Genomic DNA, 20,944 nt, shown 5'->3' with positions numbered 1-20,944 from the left:
AGAAGCCACAACTCAGAACAACTCAAAATGTGAAGGAGTAACGCGGATGCCATAACGCATGAATCCATTATAGAGAGATAGGCAAGTTCCTCCACCTTCCCCATCCCAACCTGCCACCCATGCCCCAATGAGCAGCACCGGCGGCCAAGCACCGAGCAGCAAGCAGGGGGTGCATAAACTTTTGAGAGCGTACAAACAACACAAAGAGGGCAGAATCGAAAAAGGTCGATTCCCCGACCCAAACTCCAGAATAATAAAAAGAACAATGATAAACAGATGTCTCCCCTGCCCTGGCCGTCTCTCCGATGGGTAACGTCTATCGAGATAAGGGAGGTAGGTATCATGAGGGCGGCCCAACTTTTAGGAGAGGGTAAAAAGAAAGCAATTTTGGTGAACAAACCCGCCGCAAATGCAAATGACAAAACCCGCCCTGTCTATGCATGAGTTCATGAATGCAAGACTCCGTGTAGTGATGGAAAAACACCCCTCTCTACTCCTTTTTTCCGCCAGCCGCAACCGTATCAAGAGTAGCCTTTGGTAACGCTGGCGAAGCGTGAGCTGATGGAGGAGAGCCAGGGTGGTCACCAGTATCAGCGAGTAGACTATTATATGTGGTTAGCAATGTTGTCCTGGAACTCAGGTGAGGACTGTAGAACACATACCCAAATGCATTTGTATGGGCGACCGAGTCACGGTCACGAACGGGCGGTGTCCCAGTGCGCGAGGATGCACCGGAGTCCTCACCAGCACGACCAAAAGCACCACCAGGGCCACCAAGGCGAGTGCGGCCACTGTTGCTCCGAGAGTTGAACATGGATGTGGGCCCAAAGGACGGATTTTGGCTCGAGGTACGGCTTGAAGATCCCTTGAGGCGTCTGAGATCATCCATACCAACCTGGTTGGGAACCGAGTTGTTGTATGAGAAGTTCCTTGACTCGCCCCGACCACCCATTGGCCGGCCACCACCGCCACCACCACCACCAGGGGGACCACGCTGGTGGCTGCGAGCGCTCTCAGCTGCCTTCTGTGCAGCAGCAGCTTCCGCCTGTAATCAAGTTAGCTTCAATGTGAGTGTGAATTGTTTTGTGGTAGACATACCTCGGCTCTAACTTCATCAAGAGTCTTGGGACCCTTGTTTGCCTCCTTGGAGACCCACCCGGCCTTTCGCAAGTCGATGATGTCCATGAGCATGAACATGAGGCGGCTTGGTAGGCCCTCTAAATGAACGATACTGTCAATCCTAGAAAAAATATGCACTCATGAATGAACGGCCCTTTTCCGTGCTGTCCAAGTTGCCACCAATGGTCTTGAGAAGCTTTGTGAGAGATTCAATCTCGGCCTCATCAGGGACACCGGTGAACTCAAGCAACTTGCGCACACACTCGTGCATGATGCGCTCCGTGAGCATACCAAGCTTGTAGAGCTCGCCGATGAATTGGACAAGACCCAGGCCACGACGCTTGGCAGCAGCAGCGATGTAGTATTCGTCTGACAGCAAGGCTGCCTCAGTCGCCTTCTTGTCTTCCCCTTCCTTTGGTTGCGGAAGATCCACCTTCCAGCCGCGCTCGAATTCCTCTTGGCATCTGTTGAGGAGGTACTTGCGGAACAAAGCACCGCCGCTGACAACATTTCCGGCCTTGTCGAGAATGCTCTCATCACGAATGTCGGCGCTCATATTCTCAAGCATACACTTGCAGAACTTGGCATACATGGATGCCCAGTGAGCCTCGTCTGTTGCCTTCTCGAATGTAAGTTGAATGACCTGCCGTAAAGTACGGCCATCGGGCTCGTTCTTTGATTGAGCGGCAATGGTAAGAATCTGGTCCGAGATCTTTTGGAAGTTCTCCGGGGTCATCTTGTTAAGGGCGGCTTTGACCTTGCGCTGCACCATTCCGGGGTCGAGGTGACCGCCCGGAGCGACCGCAGTGGGCGCTTGGGCGGCCTTGTTGCCGACGCTGGTAGGCTTCCAGCCTGTCGCTGATACGGTAATAGGCTTCAGTTCTTGGCCTTGCGTCAGAGGCATGGTCTTAGCAGCCTGCGCCTCAGCCTTGGCGCTGCCGAAATCTCTCTTACTGCCACCCCCGCGCCTGCTTCCGGTCCGGGGTGAGGGCAGACCGACCGCATTGGACGACGGTGTCCGACTCATCTGGGTACCAGGGAAGACACCCCGGGAGTTGAAACCGCCCATCGAGCCCATGGCGGGTCTGGTCGTGTTGCCTTGGGACATGGCAAAGCGTTGCTCCGAGGTGGTACCAGGAGGCAATGTCTTGGCCGCCCCAAATTGGCCCATGGCGCCGCCAGAGGGGAAGGCAGAAGAGGCACCGGCCCGCGAGTTCTGTCTGCCGGAGCCGGCGCCTGGGGTACGAGCCGAAGCAGACCGGGAACCTTCCGAGTCTCCGATGAGGACCTTGATTTGCCGGTGGAATTCCTCGGAGGGTTGTTCGGTGAAAACCTGCTGGAACTGCAGCAAGAATTGGGCATCGTATTTGAAGATCTTCCCCTTCTTGTGGACCGCCGCATTGAGCGCAGGGTTAGGCGAGGCGATACCCGCAGGGTAGATCGAGTGGTCCACGTTCTGCAAGAAACGAGCAGAGCGGAGTGATTGTAACGCCGCACTCGGCTGGGGAGCCTCGACCGGCGTTGTCTTAAGGGGCGCCAGGTTGAGAGCAGCAGGCTTGCTTCTAGCCTTGTCTGCGGCTCCGAGCTTTGTGCTCGCATCGGTGGTAGCCTTGTCGTTGTCGACTAGCTTCAGCGCACTCATAGGCTTCGATAGGAGGTCGCTGACAGAGGTCGCCTTCTCGCCCTTGCCCTCGGCTTCTCTGCGACGACGCTCGCGTTCCTCCTCGAGCCTCTCCATTTCTGCTTCTTGCTCCCTCAGCTTCTTGTCGTTCTCAGCAGCGTTGAGTTTCGCAGCCTCGGCAGCACGCTTCTCCTCCTCTTCCTTTTCGGCCTTCTTCCTCGCAGAAATCGCTTCCTGCTCCTTCTCACGGCGCGCATCTTCTTCCTCCATCTCACGAATCATACGTTCCATCTCGTCTTCCTCGGTTTCAGCAGCGACTGGCTGCTTGTCCTCTTTCGGCTCAGGAACCTTGGCGGCTTCGGCAGCAGCTTCAGCCTCCAATTTAGCCTTGGCATCAGCCTCGGCCTGCTTCTGCTTGGCCTCCTCGGCCTCAAGACGAGCTTTCTCTTTGGCTTCTTCGGCCTCGAGACGAGCTTTCTCTTTGGCCTCAGCCTCGAGGCGAGCTTCCTCCTCTTCTGTGGCTGCCCTATCAGCCGCGGCCTTGGCAGCCTCGGCGTCCTCCTTGGATTTCCCTTCGAATGGGGTGTCAGCCTGCTTCCGGACTAGATTCATGAACTCGTTGCGAACTTGTTCCGCAGTTTTCCCGGTAGAAGCACTGTCGGTTCGGCCATGCGAAGGCGTCGAAGGCTTCGGCGGTGGCGTAGGAGTGGAAACAATCGCTGGCGGGGTTTTAGATGGTTGAACAAGAGGAGCCGGAGAACCGGGGGCTTTCATGGCAGCGCTTAGATCGACAACCTTACCGTCCGAGTCCTTGATAACGATCGCGGCACTCTTCTTCGGCGGCCGAGAGAACGCCGGCGAGGATACAATTGCTGGCGCAGCTTGAGCCGGGCGCTGCTGCGGTGTGCCTTGGCTGATTGGTGGCGTTGGTTGAGCCGGCCCGGTGCTCGAGGCCGGACGATCGGATACCTGGGAAGCGTTCCGGGACATGGGCTGCGCAGCCGGCTGCCCGGGTCCATAGGGAGGGACAAAGCCTTGATGGGGCGCAGGGCTAAACTGTGAAGGCTGCGGCATATAGTGATTCATCGGCTGGGGTGAATACTGATAGTTCATGCGGTAGCCGTCCATCGGCGGTGGCATGCCGTAAGGGGCGCCCATCTGCATCTTATTTGCGGTTAGCAACTTCTCAAAGGTACCACTCTCTGGTGACAAGTCAATGGTCTCCATTAGATGAGGAGAAAACATAGGAACCGGGCGACCAGGTTGGAAGTGGTACGACGGAGGCACACCATCCGAATTCTCGGGCGATGGTGGGCCGCCGTTGGCATTTTGATAGCAGTCGGCCGCTGAGTCCCAACGCTTGCTTTGACGGCGCGGCCGCTGCGCGGATTCTATGTTGGGATATCTTTGGGAGGCGTTGGGAGCTCGCAGATGGGGCGCTTTCTCCGAGTCCCGACGCCCTGCCTTGTTCTTTTTCTGTGACTTGAATTGTGGGTGCTCGTTGTTAATGAGAGGGAGATTTACTTGATGAGCATAGGGCGGGATTGCCGGGTTCATGCCCGGGTAGTGGTATGGCTGTGCACCAGCGGCCAATGCGGCAGGCTGCATCGTGGGTGTGACATGCGGCATAGCTGGTGTCGTTGCCGGGCTCGCCCGATGAGGCTGCGGCGAGTTGGGAAACTGTTGCATGCCACCCCGTCCCTGGTGATAGGGCTGCATGCCTCCACCACGACCGGCGTTGGGGCCCGAGAAGTTCCTGTTAAGGGGATACCCCATGTTAGAGTTGCTGTATTGCGGGTTGAGATTACCACGGCCGCGGCCCTGCTGATAACCACCCCGACCGTGTGCCGGACCGCCGTGGCCGATCCCTTCGCCATGTGCCGAGGCCTGCGAATCACGTCTAACATGAGGGCTCTGGCCCATCGCGGCTGGATTATGGTGTTGCTTAATATGGCGCTTCGAAAAACGGTTAGTGAGGTGAAGTTGCCTACAACAGAGAGCGGAGATACGTACGTCGTTGTCGCCGGGAAAGCTTCCAAAAGTCACGGGGGCCGGGGGCACGGACGGAGCCCGCTGGCCACCCCCACTTTGCTGTTGAGGCATCTGCGGGATAGGGGATGGAGAGTGTGCAGGCGACTGGATCCTGGGGTTACCGCTCCCAGGGATGGGAATCGGCGCGGGTCCGCCCGCCTGAGGGGTGCTGTGGGCAATAGCCGGCGACTCATTGAAGCCAAACTGGATGCCCTTGGGACCGCCGGCGGAGCCGCCGTTTGCGATGTGGCCAGCTGGGACGTTGGCATTAATCGTTACGGAGCTCTTGCGAGCGTGGTCTGCGCCACCATTGACGATGGACGAACCGCGAGCGACAGTGGGCGTGGCCACAGTCGGGACCGCGGGGGGTATATTTCTGCCGTTCATGGGGGCGGTAGCTGAAGTTTTGCCATTCTGAACAGCTGGCGCAGATGATCCAACCACTACCGGCGGATGAGAGCCCGCCACTGACAGCGGTGAGGATGTCGGCTTCTTGGTCGCACCGGCAGCGGAAGCATACGACGGAGTTGCCACAGGGGCTGCGGAGGTTTGCGCCGGGTTTTGATTCTGTTGACTCGCAGTAGAAGTCATAGAGTGAACTGGTGACTCGAAAGCCGTATCCTTGGTTTCTCGATGGGTATGTGAAGGTGGTCGTCGGAATGCAAAAATATCGGGTCGGTGCAACTGTGCGGCGAATCTCAGATCCGGCGTGTCGCGGACAGAAGAGAATAATTATCGACTCGTTTCTTCGTGGACCGGTATATGCCAGTCGAAATATTGCAACACACTCGAGTGGTTCGGGTGGTTGAGCGCTGGGAGAGAAAAAACTCTGTTGTGAAAGAACGTGGTGGGTTTGTCGCGACCGAGAGCGACCGAGTGTGGGAAAACTCGCAAAGCTGGCGAGGCCCAACGTCTGCACGATTAATCGTGGAAGAGTGCGGAGATCTGTATCTCTCTGCTCTTTGGATTCGGGATCCGTGAGAAGAAGAAATACCAGCGGTATTATGAGTGTAAAAAAGGGAATCAGTCGATTAAAGACGATTCCTCAAGGTGGAGGATGTATGTAGGAAGAGTGAGCGGTGCGAGAGAGGAAAGCAGAGCCCGGAAAAATTGCTTTCTGAGGGTGGCGAAAAGGGTGTGCCTAGCAGGCTAGGTTTGGCCGCCGCACTAAAAAGTTATCGGCGCCCCGTCACGTTACCTATGGGCAGAAAAGTCACAGGTACCATCGCACCAAAATTTGCAGTTTAGTTTAGAGGTACACTATGTTGAGGGTCGTTTGGTTTCGCAGAGTGAATACCATAGATGCCTTGCATGTTCACCTGAATATGCCTGGTGTGCAATACCTAACTACCCAACAGCGAAGTTTTCGCAGAGCAAATTGATGCTTTGGAAGTGTCCGATTTGTGGGCAGCGACCTTCCGGAACATGGAACCTAATCGACCACCATACACACACACCACACGGCCAAGTGGCACACCCAGCACACATTTCAAAAACCTTCGCATTGGGTTTAAACAGGAAGACCGGGGAGGACCCCTCTTATTCTTTTGATAAGCCCAAATTCCACTATCGGTGTGCGGAGTGCTGTTTCGTCAAACAAAGCGCCAAGCATGTGGTTAACAAGGCCAAGCACACATTTGGAAAGGGTACGACTCGAGTCTAAGTGCCCCGCTTCACGCCTGGAAAGTCGTCTGCCCCAGGCTCTTGTTGTCCCTCCTGAAGCGAACTCGGGATACAACAAAACTTTCCTGATATGCACATAAGTAAAACGGTGTTGTCTAATGTTTTCCGGGCGTAAGCAGGGCCTTATATCTCCTCCGTCGAGGGATTTCTGGGGCAAGCAGCTGAACCTGACATATTTGCCTCACATCACAAGCGGCAGCATTTGCGGCAAGAGCCTTTCTAGATACGTACCTAAGGAGATACCTCAACCCAATGAAGAAAAAAACTCAACAAACTATGAGATTGACTAGTTCTAAAGTGGATAGTGTTGGTCGCCTTGGAAAACCAAAGGGCCAATCTCTCACATTGTCGCTCTCCTCTCATCGGGTTCCGATGTTGGTTGACGACACGAAGTAGCCCCACCAACCACCACGCAGCCCAACGCCATATCGTCACACAATGCCCGGTGTCGAGCTTCGCCTTGTTATATTCGGCGACTAAGGTTCTAGCAAAATCCTCCCAAGGGAGGAACTCTCAAGCTGACTCCAGGTGATAGCAAAAGAGATGTGCACAAGCAGTTTCTTTTCTTTCTTCCCTCTGCAGATGCGGGGTGTCTTCGGTGTAAATTTACTGTGCAACAAACAGCCTTGCATTGAACCACTCTTGGCCGTTTTGAGGAAGGGGCGTTAAGCTGGCAATTAGGTATTCCGCCAATTTTTGTTATGGGCATCTCCACGCTCTGGCTTGGAGTAGTTCTATCTTGTTGCATACCCTGAATTGCCTGTCAGCTATTCTTTTTACGAAGTATTAGAGGAGATCTCTGTTGATAAGGGTTTCTAGTGTACTGTGTATGCACAGTGTGTCTAACTTGGTACCAAGCAGGCGAAAACTGGGGTGCTCCACATCAGATCAGGACTCTTGGCGTTTCGTTTCCCGGTCGACGCTGGGGGGGCCCGATTTGGCGGGGAAACCTTCGGGCAATTTACTGCGGAACTTGCCTTGGCCGCCTAGAAGTGATCCTCGATTTATCGGAGGTGGCGTCAAGCTCCTTGGGATCCTCGCCTGTACTTGGACATGAAGCACTCAGAAGCCAACCTATCTAGGAAATGCTTTTCATTGCGGTAATCGGGGTGGGTACCAAGGATAGAAGCCCAGGTTACGAAGTCGCTGTTCAGGCACTCGGCTCCCATAGGGGTGTCCTTCAGGCCCACCCAGGTTGGTTTTCCAATGATCTGTTGCTGCATCATCATGAAAGTTATTCGGGTCTGACCCGGGGCTTTTGGCTCGTGTAACAAAAAGCAGCACCCCGATTTATTGGAACTTGTCTTTGCGCCATGTCCCGCATGTATGTACATATATGTATTTACAAACGTCCTGCTCTGCCGACTTTTCCGAGCTTCCCTTCTTCCCCGAGCCTTGCGTATGCAAACAGCTCCTCAACCGTCCTTCGAGGGGGAACCCGAATCCAAAACAGGTTTATTCGCAATAGCAAACATTGAACAGCCCGACTCCAATTGCAGCTTCGGATTCCCTGTGATTTGTACAGACAGCTCAACTTGACTAAACCATACAATCACATGCCAGATTCCAAACAGTTAACGAGTTGCACCGGGACGGAATCAGTACAGAGGCGGTCCTCGCACAAGCAGCTGGCCACCCAACTGCGAACCAGAAATGCACAACGACGCCCTCATCAAGTTGCAGATGTGCCCATGGCAGTTCGTCAGCGGGCGGTCTGACTCATACTGCGAGAAACCAATGGCGCGGCGACCACCCGCGGGAGGCTTGAACTCACCCATGCAACACCGGGGTCAATGAGCTACTTTTTGACATAGCCAACCTCGTTCCGGCTGAGGGCCGATGGTGGGTGGCTTTTGTTCTCTCAGTGATTCCCTCGTCCCTGTCGCGCCCGTCTTCAAATCGTCGTGGATGAGACGCAGACGTTCAGACCAACACTGTGTAAATACTTTCGTTGTAGGACCTCTCGCCGGGGTGGCATTTGCGAGGGCTTCAGGATCCCTGCACGGTGACGACATATCCTAGCTCGCTGCCGGCGTTGCACGTCACTTGGTAATCACAAGAGACCCTGGGAGAGTTGTCGCTCGAACCCCGGCACGCAGATCATCCAGGGTCCAATGAGGGAAAAGGGAATATTCACTGCGGCTCTTGAAGTCAATTGACACAATGCTTTTCGTGACTCGACACTCCACCAAATCATATGGCGTCCCAATAAAGACATGTTTATAGACAGACACCAACGCCGCATTTGACTCATCCCACGCGACAAAATCACTCCTGCTATCCCCCTCATCACTCATTCTTCCTCCACCTCAAACCCTTCACCCCTCGCCAAGCCCTCCTCTTCCTCTCCATCCTCCTCCTCACCAGCCTCCTCCTCCACCTCCAGCCCCCCATACCCCTCCTCAATCTCCCCCACGACCGCCTCCACGGGCACGTCCCCAGCCAAGCCCCTCTCTTCCCGCAGCTGCTTGATCCGCGTATTCGTCATCTCAAAGACATACTGCCCGAGGTGCTCGACCCCCTCCATGACCGCCTCGCCCTGCAGCAGCAGCGGTTGACCACCCTTGGCCCCCCCCTCCTCCCCGTCCTCCCCCTCATCCCCAATCTCATCAGCCAGGACCCTCTCGGAGGGCCACATCTCGCCGGTGACGAGGGTCAGCTTGTCAGGCCGGCGCAGCAACAGCTCGAAGGCGTCGCGCAGCTCGTAGCACGCCTCGAAGACGTCGCGCCGGCCGAGGATGTACAGGCCCAGTCGGGCGCGCGAGAGGGCGACGGTCAGGCGGCGGATGTCGCGCAGGTAGCCGACACGCGTGGTGCGGGTGAGCGAGAGGATGATGTCTGGTTCGAGAAGAATGAATGTTAGTGGTCTTTCATGGTGAAGCCGCGGGGTTTTGGGGGGGATGGGGTTCCTTACAGTCGTTCTGCTCGCCTTGGTACTTGTCAACGGTGGTGACGATGCGGGGCAGGCCGAATATGGGGTTCTTTGCACATCGGTGGGCGAGCACGTCTTTGATGAGTGCCCGTTGGCCGGCGTAAGTGGCCAGGATACTGATCTTGGATGCCGGATAGCCTAGCAGGCGCATGTACTGGTAAATGGCCACGGCATACTCTGCCTCGCCGAGGTTTTGGATGAAATGCGGTGAGGGTTCTGTTTCTCCCTTGCCCTTGTAGTCGGGAACGTTGATGAATTGATAGTCGAACCGGAACCCAGCGTTGGCGGTGAGAAACTCTTTGTGCGTTTGGGTGTGCGGGAGGTTGCCCAACTCGGGATACCGCCATTTGTACAGGCTAGATATCGAAGGGCGAGCGCGGCCTTGTTGGTCAAGGTGGATGGTTGGAACACCGAGACGGACAAGCCGGGAGAAGAGCGACTGCTCCAGGTTTGCGTAGTGCCGGAACGCCAGTCCCTGGATGACAGGCGAGTTCTGGTAGTGGTCACCGCACAAAACCACCCTCTGAAGGCCGGATTGCCCATCCTTGGGTTTCTGCATGGCGAAAGGAATGAAGTTCTCGATCTCAGTGATTTGTGCGGCCTCTTCCATGATCACATTGTCGTAGTGGAAGCCAAGGGAAGCAATTTCCCCCCTTTTCATTGCAGCATGCGTTGATGTCATGGCAATGATCCGGGCTTCGCTGGTGAGCAGGTAGTTGGCCTTGTCCTTGTCGCGTCTTAGGATCTCAAAAGGCAGCACATCCGCCAACTCGGAGAAGATCTTAGATATGTGGCGGTAACATCCGCTGGCAATTTCTAGAACAGCCTCGCGGTCTGCGTCAACGGGGAAAAGAGGCTGCGGAGCATCCGCAAAAAAGGCGTGGAAGGGAAATGCCCGAATAATCTCTTCGGGGCCAGTATCTTCTGACTCGGCGACGCCGCGGAACTTGGCCCATGCCGGCTCAACATAGACCGAGTTGAAGTAGCCGGCTGTCTCGGCAGAGTTACCATGAGCACCCGGCGCACCCATGCTTGCGGCGAGACGGTTGACTTCCAAGAGGAAACGCTGGCGGTTTTCAAGAAATGATTCGACTCTGCCGTGCTTGCTGAAGCTCGCTCCGGTTTCCAGCTCCTCTTCTCCGTGGCCCAGTCGAAGAAGGTGGCGCTCGTCCATATCCAGGGCCACGATCTTGGCAAACAGCTGGTTGAGGGCCTGGTTGCTGTGGGCTATGAGGAGAGTCTTTTGTTCAGGGAAGTTATGGTAGATGTTGTTGATGACCTGGGTCGCGACGTCCGTTTTACCAGTACCGGGTGGGCCAACAATGACAGTCAGTCCCGGCTGTGACCCTGAGACGATCGCTTCGATTTGGGTTGGCGTGAATCGAACCTTGTTTAGCTTCGGGGCGTCGACCAGATAAGGCCCATTGTTTGGCGGCTTGTATGTTGAAACATTGACAGTCTCAATCTCCGCAATCAGGGCCGGCTCCGCGTCTCGCCTTCTTTTCTTAGAAGGCTTGGAAACAGCATTCTCTGGTTGCTTCTCGACAGTCTCCAGCACGTACGGGGGACCGAAACTCCCAGAGACGTCGTCACTAGGTTCGATAATTTTGCCGGGCAAGCTCTCAATAAGATGCTGCCAGTCTAGGAAAGTATCCCGGAAGTTGATTTTTTTGACGCGGTTGGGTAGGTGCTTGTATGTAGCACCAGCTGGGTCACCATACCCCAGGAAGACTTCGTGTAGCCAAGCGGCAAGCGGGACCTCGGAAAGCGTGAGATCCCGGATCGACTCCAACACTGGCTTGAAGTTGTTCTCTCGGCCCCTTCTTCGTACCAGAAGATTGATTCCATCGTAGACATCCCGATTGCTCTCGGTGTCGGCCTTAAACGCCGCCGCGTCTAGTCGGAGTTGAAGTTTCCTCGCATCACCACGGCTATGGCCATCGAAGTAAGCCTGCGCATCCCTAATTGCCCGTCCCTTGTCGTCAAGCACCTGTATGATTTCGGCGGCGCGAACAGAAACGAGGCCAAGCTTCTCGGCCTCTGACGGCGGCGCGCCGCCATTAGCAGCCTGTTTCGACTTGGACGCGTCAACAGCAACAAGGAAAAGCACATCGTCGGGACGTAACGACTCCCACTCACGCCGTACGTGCGGTGACAGCCTCCTCACATCGATGGTCACTTCGGCTCGCACTAGCGAGGGTTTATCCTGCCCTACCCGGGGTGGGACAACCTCAAGGATGGTTGGTTTGGCGATTGGCAAAGCCATCTTTGAGAAGCCCGAGAAGGTTGTTACCCCTGCTCGTTTGCTCTCGGGCCGTAGCCTCGTTAACGCATCCTCGATATCCTGGCCGATAGCATAGAAAGACTCGCACCGGTACAAGATCATGGCCCGCCAGAGGAAGTCGCCAACTGAGAGGTACTGCAGATTGAGTTTCGGCAAGGCAAGCGGCCGAGATCCGTCATAGTGGTCTGTCCTCCTGAGACTAATGTCAAACAGAGCTTCCTCGGTGGGAAGGATGCTCAAATCGCGGGCGGCCTCCTGGAAAGTTTTCTGCCGCTCGAAGGTCCATAGAAGGACCTCCATCAAGAATTTGCGATCCACCGGTACTTTGGCAGATTCCGGGTATGCTGTCCGGAGGCCTAAGTGACCAGTAAGCTGTGCAAGTTCTTCGTCTGTTAATGACTGAAGGTGGCCTTCGAGACCTGCTCTCTTGTCGATCGAACCGTAGTTCGATAGTGCTAGGAGTGTCAACTTCTCTTTGAAGTGCTTCAGCGCCGTCCTTTGCAGCTTGGCCAGTGCGCCGCAGTGCCTGTCGTACGCCTCCTTCAGGTTGAGCTGCGCGCCTGAGTGGTCGTCGACAGAAAAGCGGGTGTAGTGTGAAAACAGAGAACATAGCTCTCGCAATAGCCCGCTTGCCTCATCGTTGAAGACTGGTGACAAACTGAGGGCGGGAAGAACGTGCATGTCTTGGAGCAGCGTATTGACATATCGTCTGGTTGGAAGCTGGCTTTGCAAATCGGTCAAGAACTCGACAAACCGTTCGCAATAAAGGACGTGTTCTGATTTGGGGCTCTCAACGTAGAGCAGCGCTAGGAAGTCCAGGATCAAGGTGTATAGCCAGGACCTTTCGAAGCGCAGGCGAGCTTTCGTGACATCGTCAGCCGCATCGTACCTCTTGGCAGACGCCCTCCAAGCCTTCTTTAATTGCGGGTTGGCGTCGAGTATTGCCACCCGCTTCTCCTCGGTTGACATGCTATGCCATATCGAGATGGAGACCAAAGGGGCGCACTCCTTGCGCACAATGTCGCAGTCTAGACTCCGAAATGCGTGAATGACGAAGAGCAGAACATGTGTTCGGACGGTCCAGGATAGCGAGCCGTCGAGGGTCATGGAAAGAGCCCGGCGGAAGAGATCCGAGAAATCCACAGGGCGGTCGGCGAAGACGTCTGCAGCCGGTCAGTACTCGATCGAGGTGGATGAAGGTTAAGATGGGCAAAACGCACCCCAAGTCCCGAGTCGTTCCCTTTGCTTGGCGTTGACTATGAGGACGATCAGGAGAACATGGTAGTTGGAGGAGCTCTCTCCATAACCAGGCCATAGATAGCTGCAACAAAGTCAGATATCAGGAGCTTCGACTTGGACTTGCATGGTCACTCACCTCTCCAACGTCTGCAGCCCCTCCAGTACCAACAGAGACTTTAATGGGAAGTTCTCCTTCTCTAGAACATCCCATATTTCCCGCTTGAGCACATCGTTCTTGACCTTGACTTTGGACTTCGCCTTGCTGGTTTTGGATGCCTGCTTCGGTGTCTTAAGCCAATGCTGCCGTGCCAGACTCGCGAACTCGCTTTCTCCTTCCAAATCCTCAGCAGTCGGTCGTTTCGATGACCCAGCATTCGGCCGAGAATCCGCGCGACTTTTTACTCGTTTGGCGGGAGGCATATCGGGTGTTGTTGTCGCGTGCAGCGTACGGAATCGGGGCCTATTGTCGTGTCGCGCTCCCGCATAAAGTTATCGAAGTTGGGAATGATTGATATTATTGAGCCGGACCATTGCACCCAATGGAAGCTGCAAGCCGCAAGCTGCAAGCTTCCAGAATCGCACGACAGCCTTGCAGCCAAGCTCCACGCTGCGACCCCACGCGTCTACTTCTATTGGATGGGCTGCCAAGCCATGAACAATGGGAGTGGGGCTTCTTGCACCGAATCGTACAGCCTTGTCACTTTGTTCGCTGTTGCTTTCGCGAGACCATCGCAGGCCATGTTTGGCGTGTGTTGGTGCTGTCAAGTTCCGGTAACTTGAAAACGCAAGTCGCAACAAAACGGTCCCGCACCCCTCCCTGCTCCGGGCATTCTTTAGACAACTTCAAGAAAGATGCCGTCGGCCATTGATAGCCACGGCGTCTCGGGTGTTGCTGCAGCGGGCGCCTTCCTGGACAACCTCCTCGCGCGTGCTGAAATAGTCAAGCAAACAGCATCCATTGAACCGCCCCTCGAGAAATCAGACTTTGACGACGTTCGACGGCAATTGAGCGATGCGCTGAACTATGAATTCGTTGCCGATGAGCCTGTCGACGCGAAGAAGATACAGCGCTTTGCCGTCATCGAAACCGCTGCGCGAGACACATTCAAGTCTTTAATCGTGAGTTAGTCGCGGAACCATCCATTCCGCCAACGTTTTTGAGTCTCACTGGTGATTACCTCTAGGCAATAACGTCGATCGAGTCTCCTGCGTTCGTGAAAGTGTGGAACCTCCTCGACATCCTCTCACTCCTTTCCGACCTCGAACTTTGCGACCCCGCCCTCCTCTTCTGGCTCGTCGAAGAACTGCTCGATAGTCAAACCATCGCCGGCTGCCGTAAGGTCTTTGACTTTCTCGAGTCGCGCCGCGAGCGCATCACGTCCAAACATTTCAAACAGAAACAGCTCGTCATCCTTCGCACCTGCAATGAGCTCCTCCGGCGCTTGTCCAGGGCCCTCGACCCAGCGTTTTGTGGCCGAGTCTTTATCTTTATGTTCCAGAGTTTCCCCCTAGGAGACAAGAGTTCCGTAAACCTGAGAGGAGAATACCACGTCGAAAATGTCACCACTTTCGACCAAGAGACTCCAATAGCGGACGGGGAAAAGATGGATGTGGACACGGATGCAAAACCACAAAAAGACAAGCCCCTAGATCCGGATACTCTGTACCCCATTTTTTGGTCGTTACAGGAAAGCTTCAACCAGCCAAAGAAACTTTTCGAGTCGAGCCATTTTTCCGCCTTCAAAGCTGGTCTTGAAGCGACCATGGCAACCTTTTGGACCATCAACCCCGAGAAGCCGACACGGGCCAGAGAAAAGCAGGACAAACCGGACGAGGAAGCAAATCCTAGCCTCAAGCGAAAGCGCAACGATGTCGACGACGAGCTCGCCAGCGGCTTCAACCCGAAGTACCTTACTAGCAGAGACTTATTCAAGCTAGAGGTAGGACTCGCCCCCCACCTACTTCCGCATGCCCTCTAATACCATGCAGATTAGCGACCTCGCCTTTCGGCGGAACTTCCTCGTGCAGGTGCTCATCATCATGGAGTTTCTCTTGTCTCTCTCTCCAAAGGCAAAAGAAAAGCTGGCAGCCGTCAAAACCCCAAACAAGTCGGTGACATATTCCGACCAACAGCTGAGCGAAGAAGACACAAAGTGGGCGATAGACATGAGGGCGGGAGTCGTCAAATACCTGCAGAAAGGATTTGATGGCCCCTTCTTCGACCGGATGGTTGGCACAGTCCTCGTTAGGGACAAGAATTGGGTCCGGTGGAAGATTGAAAACTGCCCGTCGATCGAGCTCCCAACCTTGTCTCCCGGGACGTTCACAGAAGCCAGGGCTGCAGCGACCAGACTAGCAAGGACGAGACGGTTGCCCAACGAGTCGCGTTCGCTCGAGTTTCTCGGCGAAGAAGACGAAAAAAGTGCGATGGAAAAGCTGAAAGACCCCCAGCGGTATAGCCTCCCCGAGCTTGGTAGCTTTAAGGACGGCATTGAAGACGACGACTTCGACATCGAAAGAGCCACCAACAACGAGTCGAAGACCTCGGCGATAGAAAGCAAGGCTAGCAAAGCGTGGAGAACGCTCAGGATTGCTAGCAAATCCAAGTTAGTCGTCTTCGATAAGATCGAAGATGACGAAAAGATCGACATCATTTTCAAAGACCACCCCGTCGAAGAGGCCGATGCCGAGGAAGCCATGGCTGGTGGTGAAGTCGTTTTCCCCGAGGATCGCAGGGCGATCGCCATCGTGGATGCCGCCAGCAGCCCCGGCGCAAAGTCCGAGTTGGTCAAGCAATTTGTTGCTGAACACTCTCGAGTCTTTACCAGGGTTGCGCCCCATGTCACACGCGAGCCGCAGGATGGCGAGGCTAATGGGCAAGATTACCATTTTGTGGATGTCCAGGCGTTCAACGTCATGCGAGACGGTGACCTGTTTATCGAATTCAGCGAGGAGGGCGAGAATATCCACGGGACAAACAAGCGGATGGTGGAAGCGATCATGGATAACGACCGGGTGCCGGTTATGGAGATGGATCGTGATGTAAGTGCAACATCCCTCTTTCAACCTATGAAATAACGACGCTGACCATACATACCATAGGGCGCTCAACAAGTCAAAGACAATGGCTTTGACGCGAGGTTCATCCTGGTCGAGGGGGCTGAAACGGAAGCAGACATCACGACACTCGATTTCTATGACTCAGTTGTCAAGGACCTCGACTCCCTTAAGGCAGCTATATTCGGGTCGGAAAGCGAACCCCCGGCGGTGCCAGTGTCAGGGGATGGAGACGGGGACACGCCTATGGCGGACGAAGCTGCTTCATGACACTTCCTTCGAACCATGTAAATACCTAGACCACGAAACAAGATGATACCCAATAATGTTCCAGCGCCTCGCCGTTACGGGCTTCTTATACATAGCCGCCGCCAAATGCCACAGGTGCCTCGGTCCTGTTGGAAATAGCTGGGGGTTGGTGGCGATGCGATGTTGGAGCGGTTGGGTTGTGAAGAGGGCGGCCGAGGATCTGAATGGTCTGAAAATCAGGTAGGCCTAAACATTCGGTCGTTTACGCCATCCATTTTATGAGTGCCGGAAAAACCCCAGGCACGGCAGGAAAAAGGCGCCCGAAGGAAGGAAACGACAACCAGGGTGAAGGTGGAAGGAAAGCACATAGACGCCCTGGGCGGGCTTGGGTACCGCATACTTTTTTTGGCCTTGTCTCTGGCCGTCATAGTCTCTCATTCTGCCTGTCGCCGCCCTAACCACCTATCTCGGCTCACGCCAAATCCTACGTCGCTATCTCGAGCATCTTCTAGCATCGCCACACCACCATCGTTCTTTGAAGCATGTCAACGCATACCCCGAACTGGATCTGTGGAGACGTATCCAAGAAGACGCCGCCTGGGGGCCCGACCAGAGAATGGCAAACGCACCTGCGGGGCATCGTCCGCTTGCTGCAATGCCCTGCTTGCTGGTTGCCGCTCAACAAACCCGTCACCCTCCCCTGTGGCAAATCATTCTGCCAGAGCTGCCTACCGGAGCCGCACAAGCGGCAGAACATCTCATGGCCTGGTACTGCAGAGAGACAATGGGGAATTCGCTGCCCCAACATCGAGTGTGGCAGAGAGCATGCACAGGAAGACTACAGCCTAGACATCATGCTACGCCACGTGGTCGAGGCCGTTGATGCCGTTATGCAGAACCAAGGAGATTCGCCTAAAATCCAGGGCCTCCACACGCAAATCATCTTCGATGACCCGCCAAAGATCATCATCGATGACCCGCCGGTGCCCCTCTGGACAATCATGAAGGGCGGAGTCCTTCTCGCCGCTTACAACTTGGCGGAAGAGGGGGAGCTAAAGCGCAGCTCCAGCCCCGAATTCATATCGCCTGGTGACAACGTCGAGATTACAAGAGCCTTCGACGAGGAGTTACTGGCGCAAATCAGGAGCGCGGTGAGGGAAGAACTCAACTGCGAAATATGCCGTATCGGTCGCCTGATCAACCCGCTCACAACCTCGTGTGGTCACACCTTCTGCGAGATGTGCCTATATAGGTCTCTTTACCTCGCCAATGACAATACTTGCCCGTCGTGCCGCCGCCGTTTGTCGCTACGGTTTGGGAGTAAACCTGCCTTGCGCCCCGATGTCTTGAACGGCTTCCTCCAGTACATGGACGAGGCCGCCGAGGACGATCTCACCAAGGAGGCAAAACGGGAGACATGGGGTTGTATATCAGAGGAAAGACCCATTCTCTTCGTGCGTGCGATATTCCCTTGTATAAGCGCATCAATCCAGATCCCTGAGCATCTCCGACCCATGATTCGCCGCGCCATCCAAGAGGACAAAATACTTGCCGTGTGCACAGCGGTATTGAACGGCCAGTCGACTGTTGGAACACTAGTCCACATCATGGAAAGTCACCGGTTCGAAACGCTGTCTCGCATCCGAGTGGCTGGCCTTTCAAGGTTCCGTGTCTCGAGTGCTACGTGTACAGACGCGGGCTATATGCTTGCCAAAATCCGGCCCTTGGACGACATCAGCCTCGCCGAGGAAGAGGCTTATGAAGTACAAGAAACAGCGGGGACCACCGATAAGAATGTAATAAAGAGCAAGGAGGATATTCATCGAGTGTCGACCAAATGTTTGTCTGGGCTCGCCACGCATGTCCTTCACAGATGCCTGAATAAGGGCAAATACTCATGGCTCGCCCGGAGCTCGACATCATCACAGTTGAGACATCCTGGACAGTATTTTCCCTACGACCCAGTCAAGCTGCCCTGGTGGTTTGCCAGTGTTGCTCCCATCAGTGACGTTGAAAGGTTCCAGCTTCTAGTCCGCAGAAGTGTACGGGAACGGTTGCAGATGTGCTGGTTATGGATGTTCGACCTTGGATTGGCCCAATTCGGCCTCGAATCCCTGGAACATAGCTAAAGTATGGGAATGGTTACGGGGGGTGTCATGCCGCAGGGAGAGGTGGCTTGGGTGGGCTGAATGGAAACACAGCGAAGACGTGTCTTGGTCATACAGCAGTACAAGATAGCGTTTTGGTTCATTCCTATCGCTACTCGTCGGCTTTTAGTTCGTCAGAGCGAGCGTTAACGTTTCATAAGGGGGGCGAGGGCACCAAGCGAAGAAAGAAGGCAGCGTAATAAGTAGCAGACATGTTGGGGCCTTTGCCTACTTCTTTACCCAGTGCTCCCGTGCCGTCAAGGCGAGGTGCCCTCAAACAAACCAGAATCACCGTTTCCCCCCCAACACGGAATATCTCGAGCGCCGACAAGGGAGTGGTTAAGATATGTTTGTTGGAGTTAGTATTGTCCTCGTCAAACAATATCAAGGCCAAGACAAAGCGGATCCAGCCGTCGCCAAACAGTTCATCGACAGATCCCGCCTCAACGGCCGAGAGAAGCCAAGATAAATCACAACGACCCCCTGGCCCCTGAAGACCTCAAGGCTTGCCCATTGTGCCCTCAGAACAAGACTCGAACCCAGTCCAGCATAATACGCTTCAGCACATTACCCAACGGTCACACAAGGATCACATCGTCCTAAGAAAGTATACCAAAAGAAACACCGGCACGATGGCCTTCTCAGTGTCCCGCATGCTCAGTTTTTTCGTGCTCCTCCTTGGCCCCATCAGAACCACCGGCTTCATGTGGTTTTAGTTTTTGGGAACAATCCCTCTCCGGCGTACCGATACGCTCATTACTGGTATTACAAGAAGCGGAAAAAGAAAACCCCAAAAAAAACATTCGTTAACCAACCGACCACCCCTCCCAAAGATAATAAAATAAAGATAAAACCGGTTCGACATCTTGCCCGCCTCCGTTTCCCCCGTGGGGACCACCTCTCACACCACCCCCACCCATCACATCTCCCACCTCACCACACCTCCCCTCACCTAACGCCCCCCCACCGGCCCCTCCCCGCAGCGGACGAGTTCAGCGCCAGGCGCCGGCCAATATTCCCAAAACACACACAACTGCAAAACAGCACGCTCAGCATCCACAAGCTGGTCTCGATCGTCTCCTGGCTCGCCAACCCCCCAAACGCGCCAGCAGCAGCAGCAGCAGCAGCATAACCCCCCGCCTCCCCAGCAGCAGCGTCCAACCCCCCCGCGGCGGCGGCGGCCGAGCCATTCCCGCCGCCCAGCACCGCGGTGCCCAGCCCCCGCAGCAGCTCCACGGACGACGCCGAAATAGGAGCGGGCATGACGCCCGGCCCGCCCAGGCGCATGAGCACGGCGGAGCCGGCGAGCCCGACGGCGGTGGAGAGGAGGAAGCCCGGCTTGGAGCGGTCGATCAGGTACCAGAGGAAGGGGTTGGCCAGGGCCAGGGTCAGAGACACCTGCATGGTAGAGGCCCAGGGGAGTTTGCGGATGGCGAAGACGATGCCGACGAAAGCGCCGATGCCGCGGACGACGAGGGCCCAGTCGGCGGGAGGTGGGGTGTCGGCGGTGGTGGCGTCTGGGTTGGGGTTGGTTTCGGTTTCGTCGTCGGTGGGTGCGGGGGTTTGTTTTTCTGGGGGGTGGTTGGTGTTGATGGTGTTGTTGTTATGGCGAGAGGAACGGGCGACGGTTTCTTCCCAGAAGCGGTCAAACCACGGTAGGAGGCTGCCCAGAGCCACGCCGACGGCGCCCCAGAAGACGAGATAGCGCCATTCGTAGTGGGACTCGTACGCCGCGGCGAGGCGGTGGGTGGGGTGGTGTTGGTTATGGCTGTTTTGAGGCAGGCGCGTGACCAGCACGCCGTAGCCTACCCCAAGGACGAAGAGAAGGATGGCGCGCAGGGCGAGCTGGAGAGCAACCTCTCTCTTCCGCGCCGGCCGTGGTGGCTCAGCCGACGCCGACGCCGCCGACGCCGCTGGGTTGAGGAGGGAGCTTTGTCGTGGTTTGTGGAGGGAGGACCGCCTGCGCATCAGCGCATATGTTTTGTCGTCTAGCCCGGGGCGTGGGATCGGGGCGCCCCCGGGGGTGTTGATGCCGGGGGTGTCAAAGCCGGGGCTGCGGTCCGGGTCTCTGAAGTAGTGGTCCTCATCCTGGTAGTCTTCATCTTTAATGGAAGAGTCTAGTGTCGAGGGCGAGTAGATTCCAAAAAGGGTCGGGGAGGTCAAGTTAAGATAAGAAGCGTTGTGACTGATTGGTGTACTTCCATCTCGGCTACCGCTACTCGGGGTGGCGGCGGCATGCTGGTGAGGGGCAAGGAAGCGTAGGTCGCTGGCACTGATTTGAGGCCGCGAGGAGGATGAGTAGCGGTCGTCATCTTCTTCTGGAGGCGTTGGGCTGAGAAATCCAGGTTTGAAAGGGCGGCGGGGTATGGGCCGTATGATCTTGGGTCCTGATGCGTTGGGAACCCCTTCTCCGGATGTGTCTCCCATACCTGGAGGCTATTGTTTTTGCTCTTGTGATGGAAAAGATGGTAGGTAATTTTGCTCAAACGTAATATATCAGAGTCCTTCGAACCCAACCAGAGACCGGGCCAATAAAGGGCGGCGAGTGAGTGTGCCGAGCCAATAGCGATGATGCCTCTGAT

At 55.5% G+C, this 20,944-nt stretch overlaps 6 protein-coding genes across 6 annotated transcripts; 2 read left to right on the top strand and 4 right to left on the bottom strand.

The window, feature by feature from the left end:
• Nucleotides 1-605: 605 nt before the first annotated feature.
• Nucleotides 606-5,362, bottom strand: CHGG_05567 (uncharacterized protein; the record flags this gene model as incomplete). Its single annotated transcript, XM_001221661.1, has 5 exons — nt 606-647; nt 704-1,045; nt 1,099-1,217; nt 1,270-4,696; nt 4,754-5,362. 5 exons carry the CDS (start codon nt 5,360-5,362, stop codon nt 606-608), a joined length of 4,539 nt encoding a protein of 1,512 aa, XP_001221662.1.
• A 2,053-nt stretch (nt 5,363-7,415) lies between these two features.
• CHGG_05566 (uncharacterized protein) lies at nt 7,416-7,680 on the bottom strand (the record flags this gene model as incomplete). Its single annotated transcript, XM_001221660.1, has 2 exons — nt 7,416-7,495; nt 7,572-7,680. The coding sequence occupies 2 exons, from the start codon at nt 7,678-7,680 to the stop codon at nt 7,416-7,418; spliced, it is 189 nt and encodes a 62-aa protein (XP_001221661.1).
• A 1,067-nt stretch (nt 7,681-8,747) lies between these two features.
• On the bottom strand, nt 8,748-13,329 carry CHGG_05565 (uncharacterized protein; the record flags this gene model as incomplete). The annotated part of the gene is made up of 5 exons (XM_001221659.1): nt 8,748-9,292; nt 9,369-11,426; nt 11,526-12,833; nt 12,891-12,991; nt 13,046-13,329. 5 exons carry the CDS (start codon nt 13,327-13,329, stop codon nt 8,748-8,750), a joined length of 4,296 nt encoding a protein of 1,431 aa, XP_001221660.1.
• A 432-nt stretch (nt 13,330-13,761) lies between these two features.
• On the top strand, nt 13,762-16,236 carry CHGG_05564 (uncharacterized protein; the record flags this gene model as incomplete). Its single annotated transcript, XM_001221658.1, has 4 exons — nt 13,762-14,028; nt 14,094-14,849; nt 15,043-15,951; nt 16,012-16,236. The coding sequence occupies 4 exons, from the start codon at nt 13,762-13,764 to the stop codon at nt 16,234-16,236; spliced, it is 2,157 nt and encodes a 718-aa protein (XP_001221659.1).
• Nucleotides 16,237-16,757: 521 nt separating this feature from the next.
• Nucleotides 16,758-18,344, top strand: CHGG_05563 (uncharacterized protein; the record flags this gene model as incomplete). The annotated part of the gene is made up of 1 exon (XM_001221657.1): nt 16,758-18,344. One exon carries the CDS (start codon nt 16,758-16,760, stop codon nt 18,342-18,344), a length of 1,587 nt encoding a protein of 528 aa, XP_001221658.1.
• Nucleotides 18,345-19,310: 966 nt separating this feature from the next.
• On the bottom strand, nt 19,311-20,789 carry CHGG_05562 (uncharacterized protein; the record flags this gene model as incomplete). Its single annotated transcript, XM_001221656.1, has 1 exon — nt 19,311-20,789. The coding sequence occupies one exon, from the start codon at nt 20,787-20,789 to the stop codon at nt 19,311-19,313; it is 1,479 nt and encodes a 492-aa protein (XP_001221657.1).
• Nucleotides 20,790-20,944: the final 155 nt, after the last annotated feature.

Source organism: Chaetomium globosum, genomic scaffold (assembly GCF_000143365.1).
Source record: "Chaetomium globosum CBS 148.51 scaffold_3 genomic scaffold, whole genome shotgun sequence".
NCBI lineage: Eukaryota > Fungi > Ascomycota > Sordariomycetes > Sordariales > Chaetomiaceae > Chaetomium > Chaetomium globosum.
This window is presented reverse-complemented; position numbering and strand designations above follow the sequence as displayed.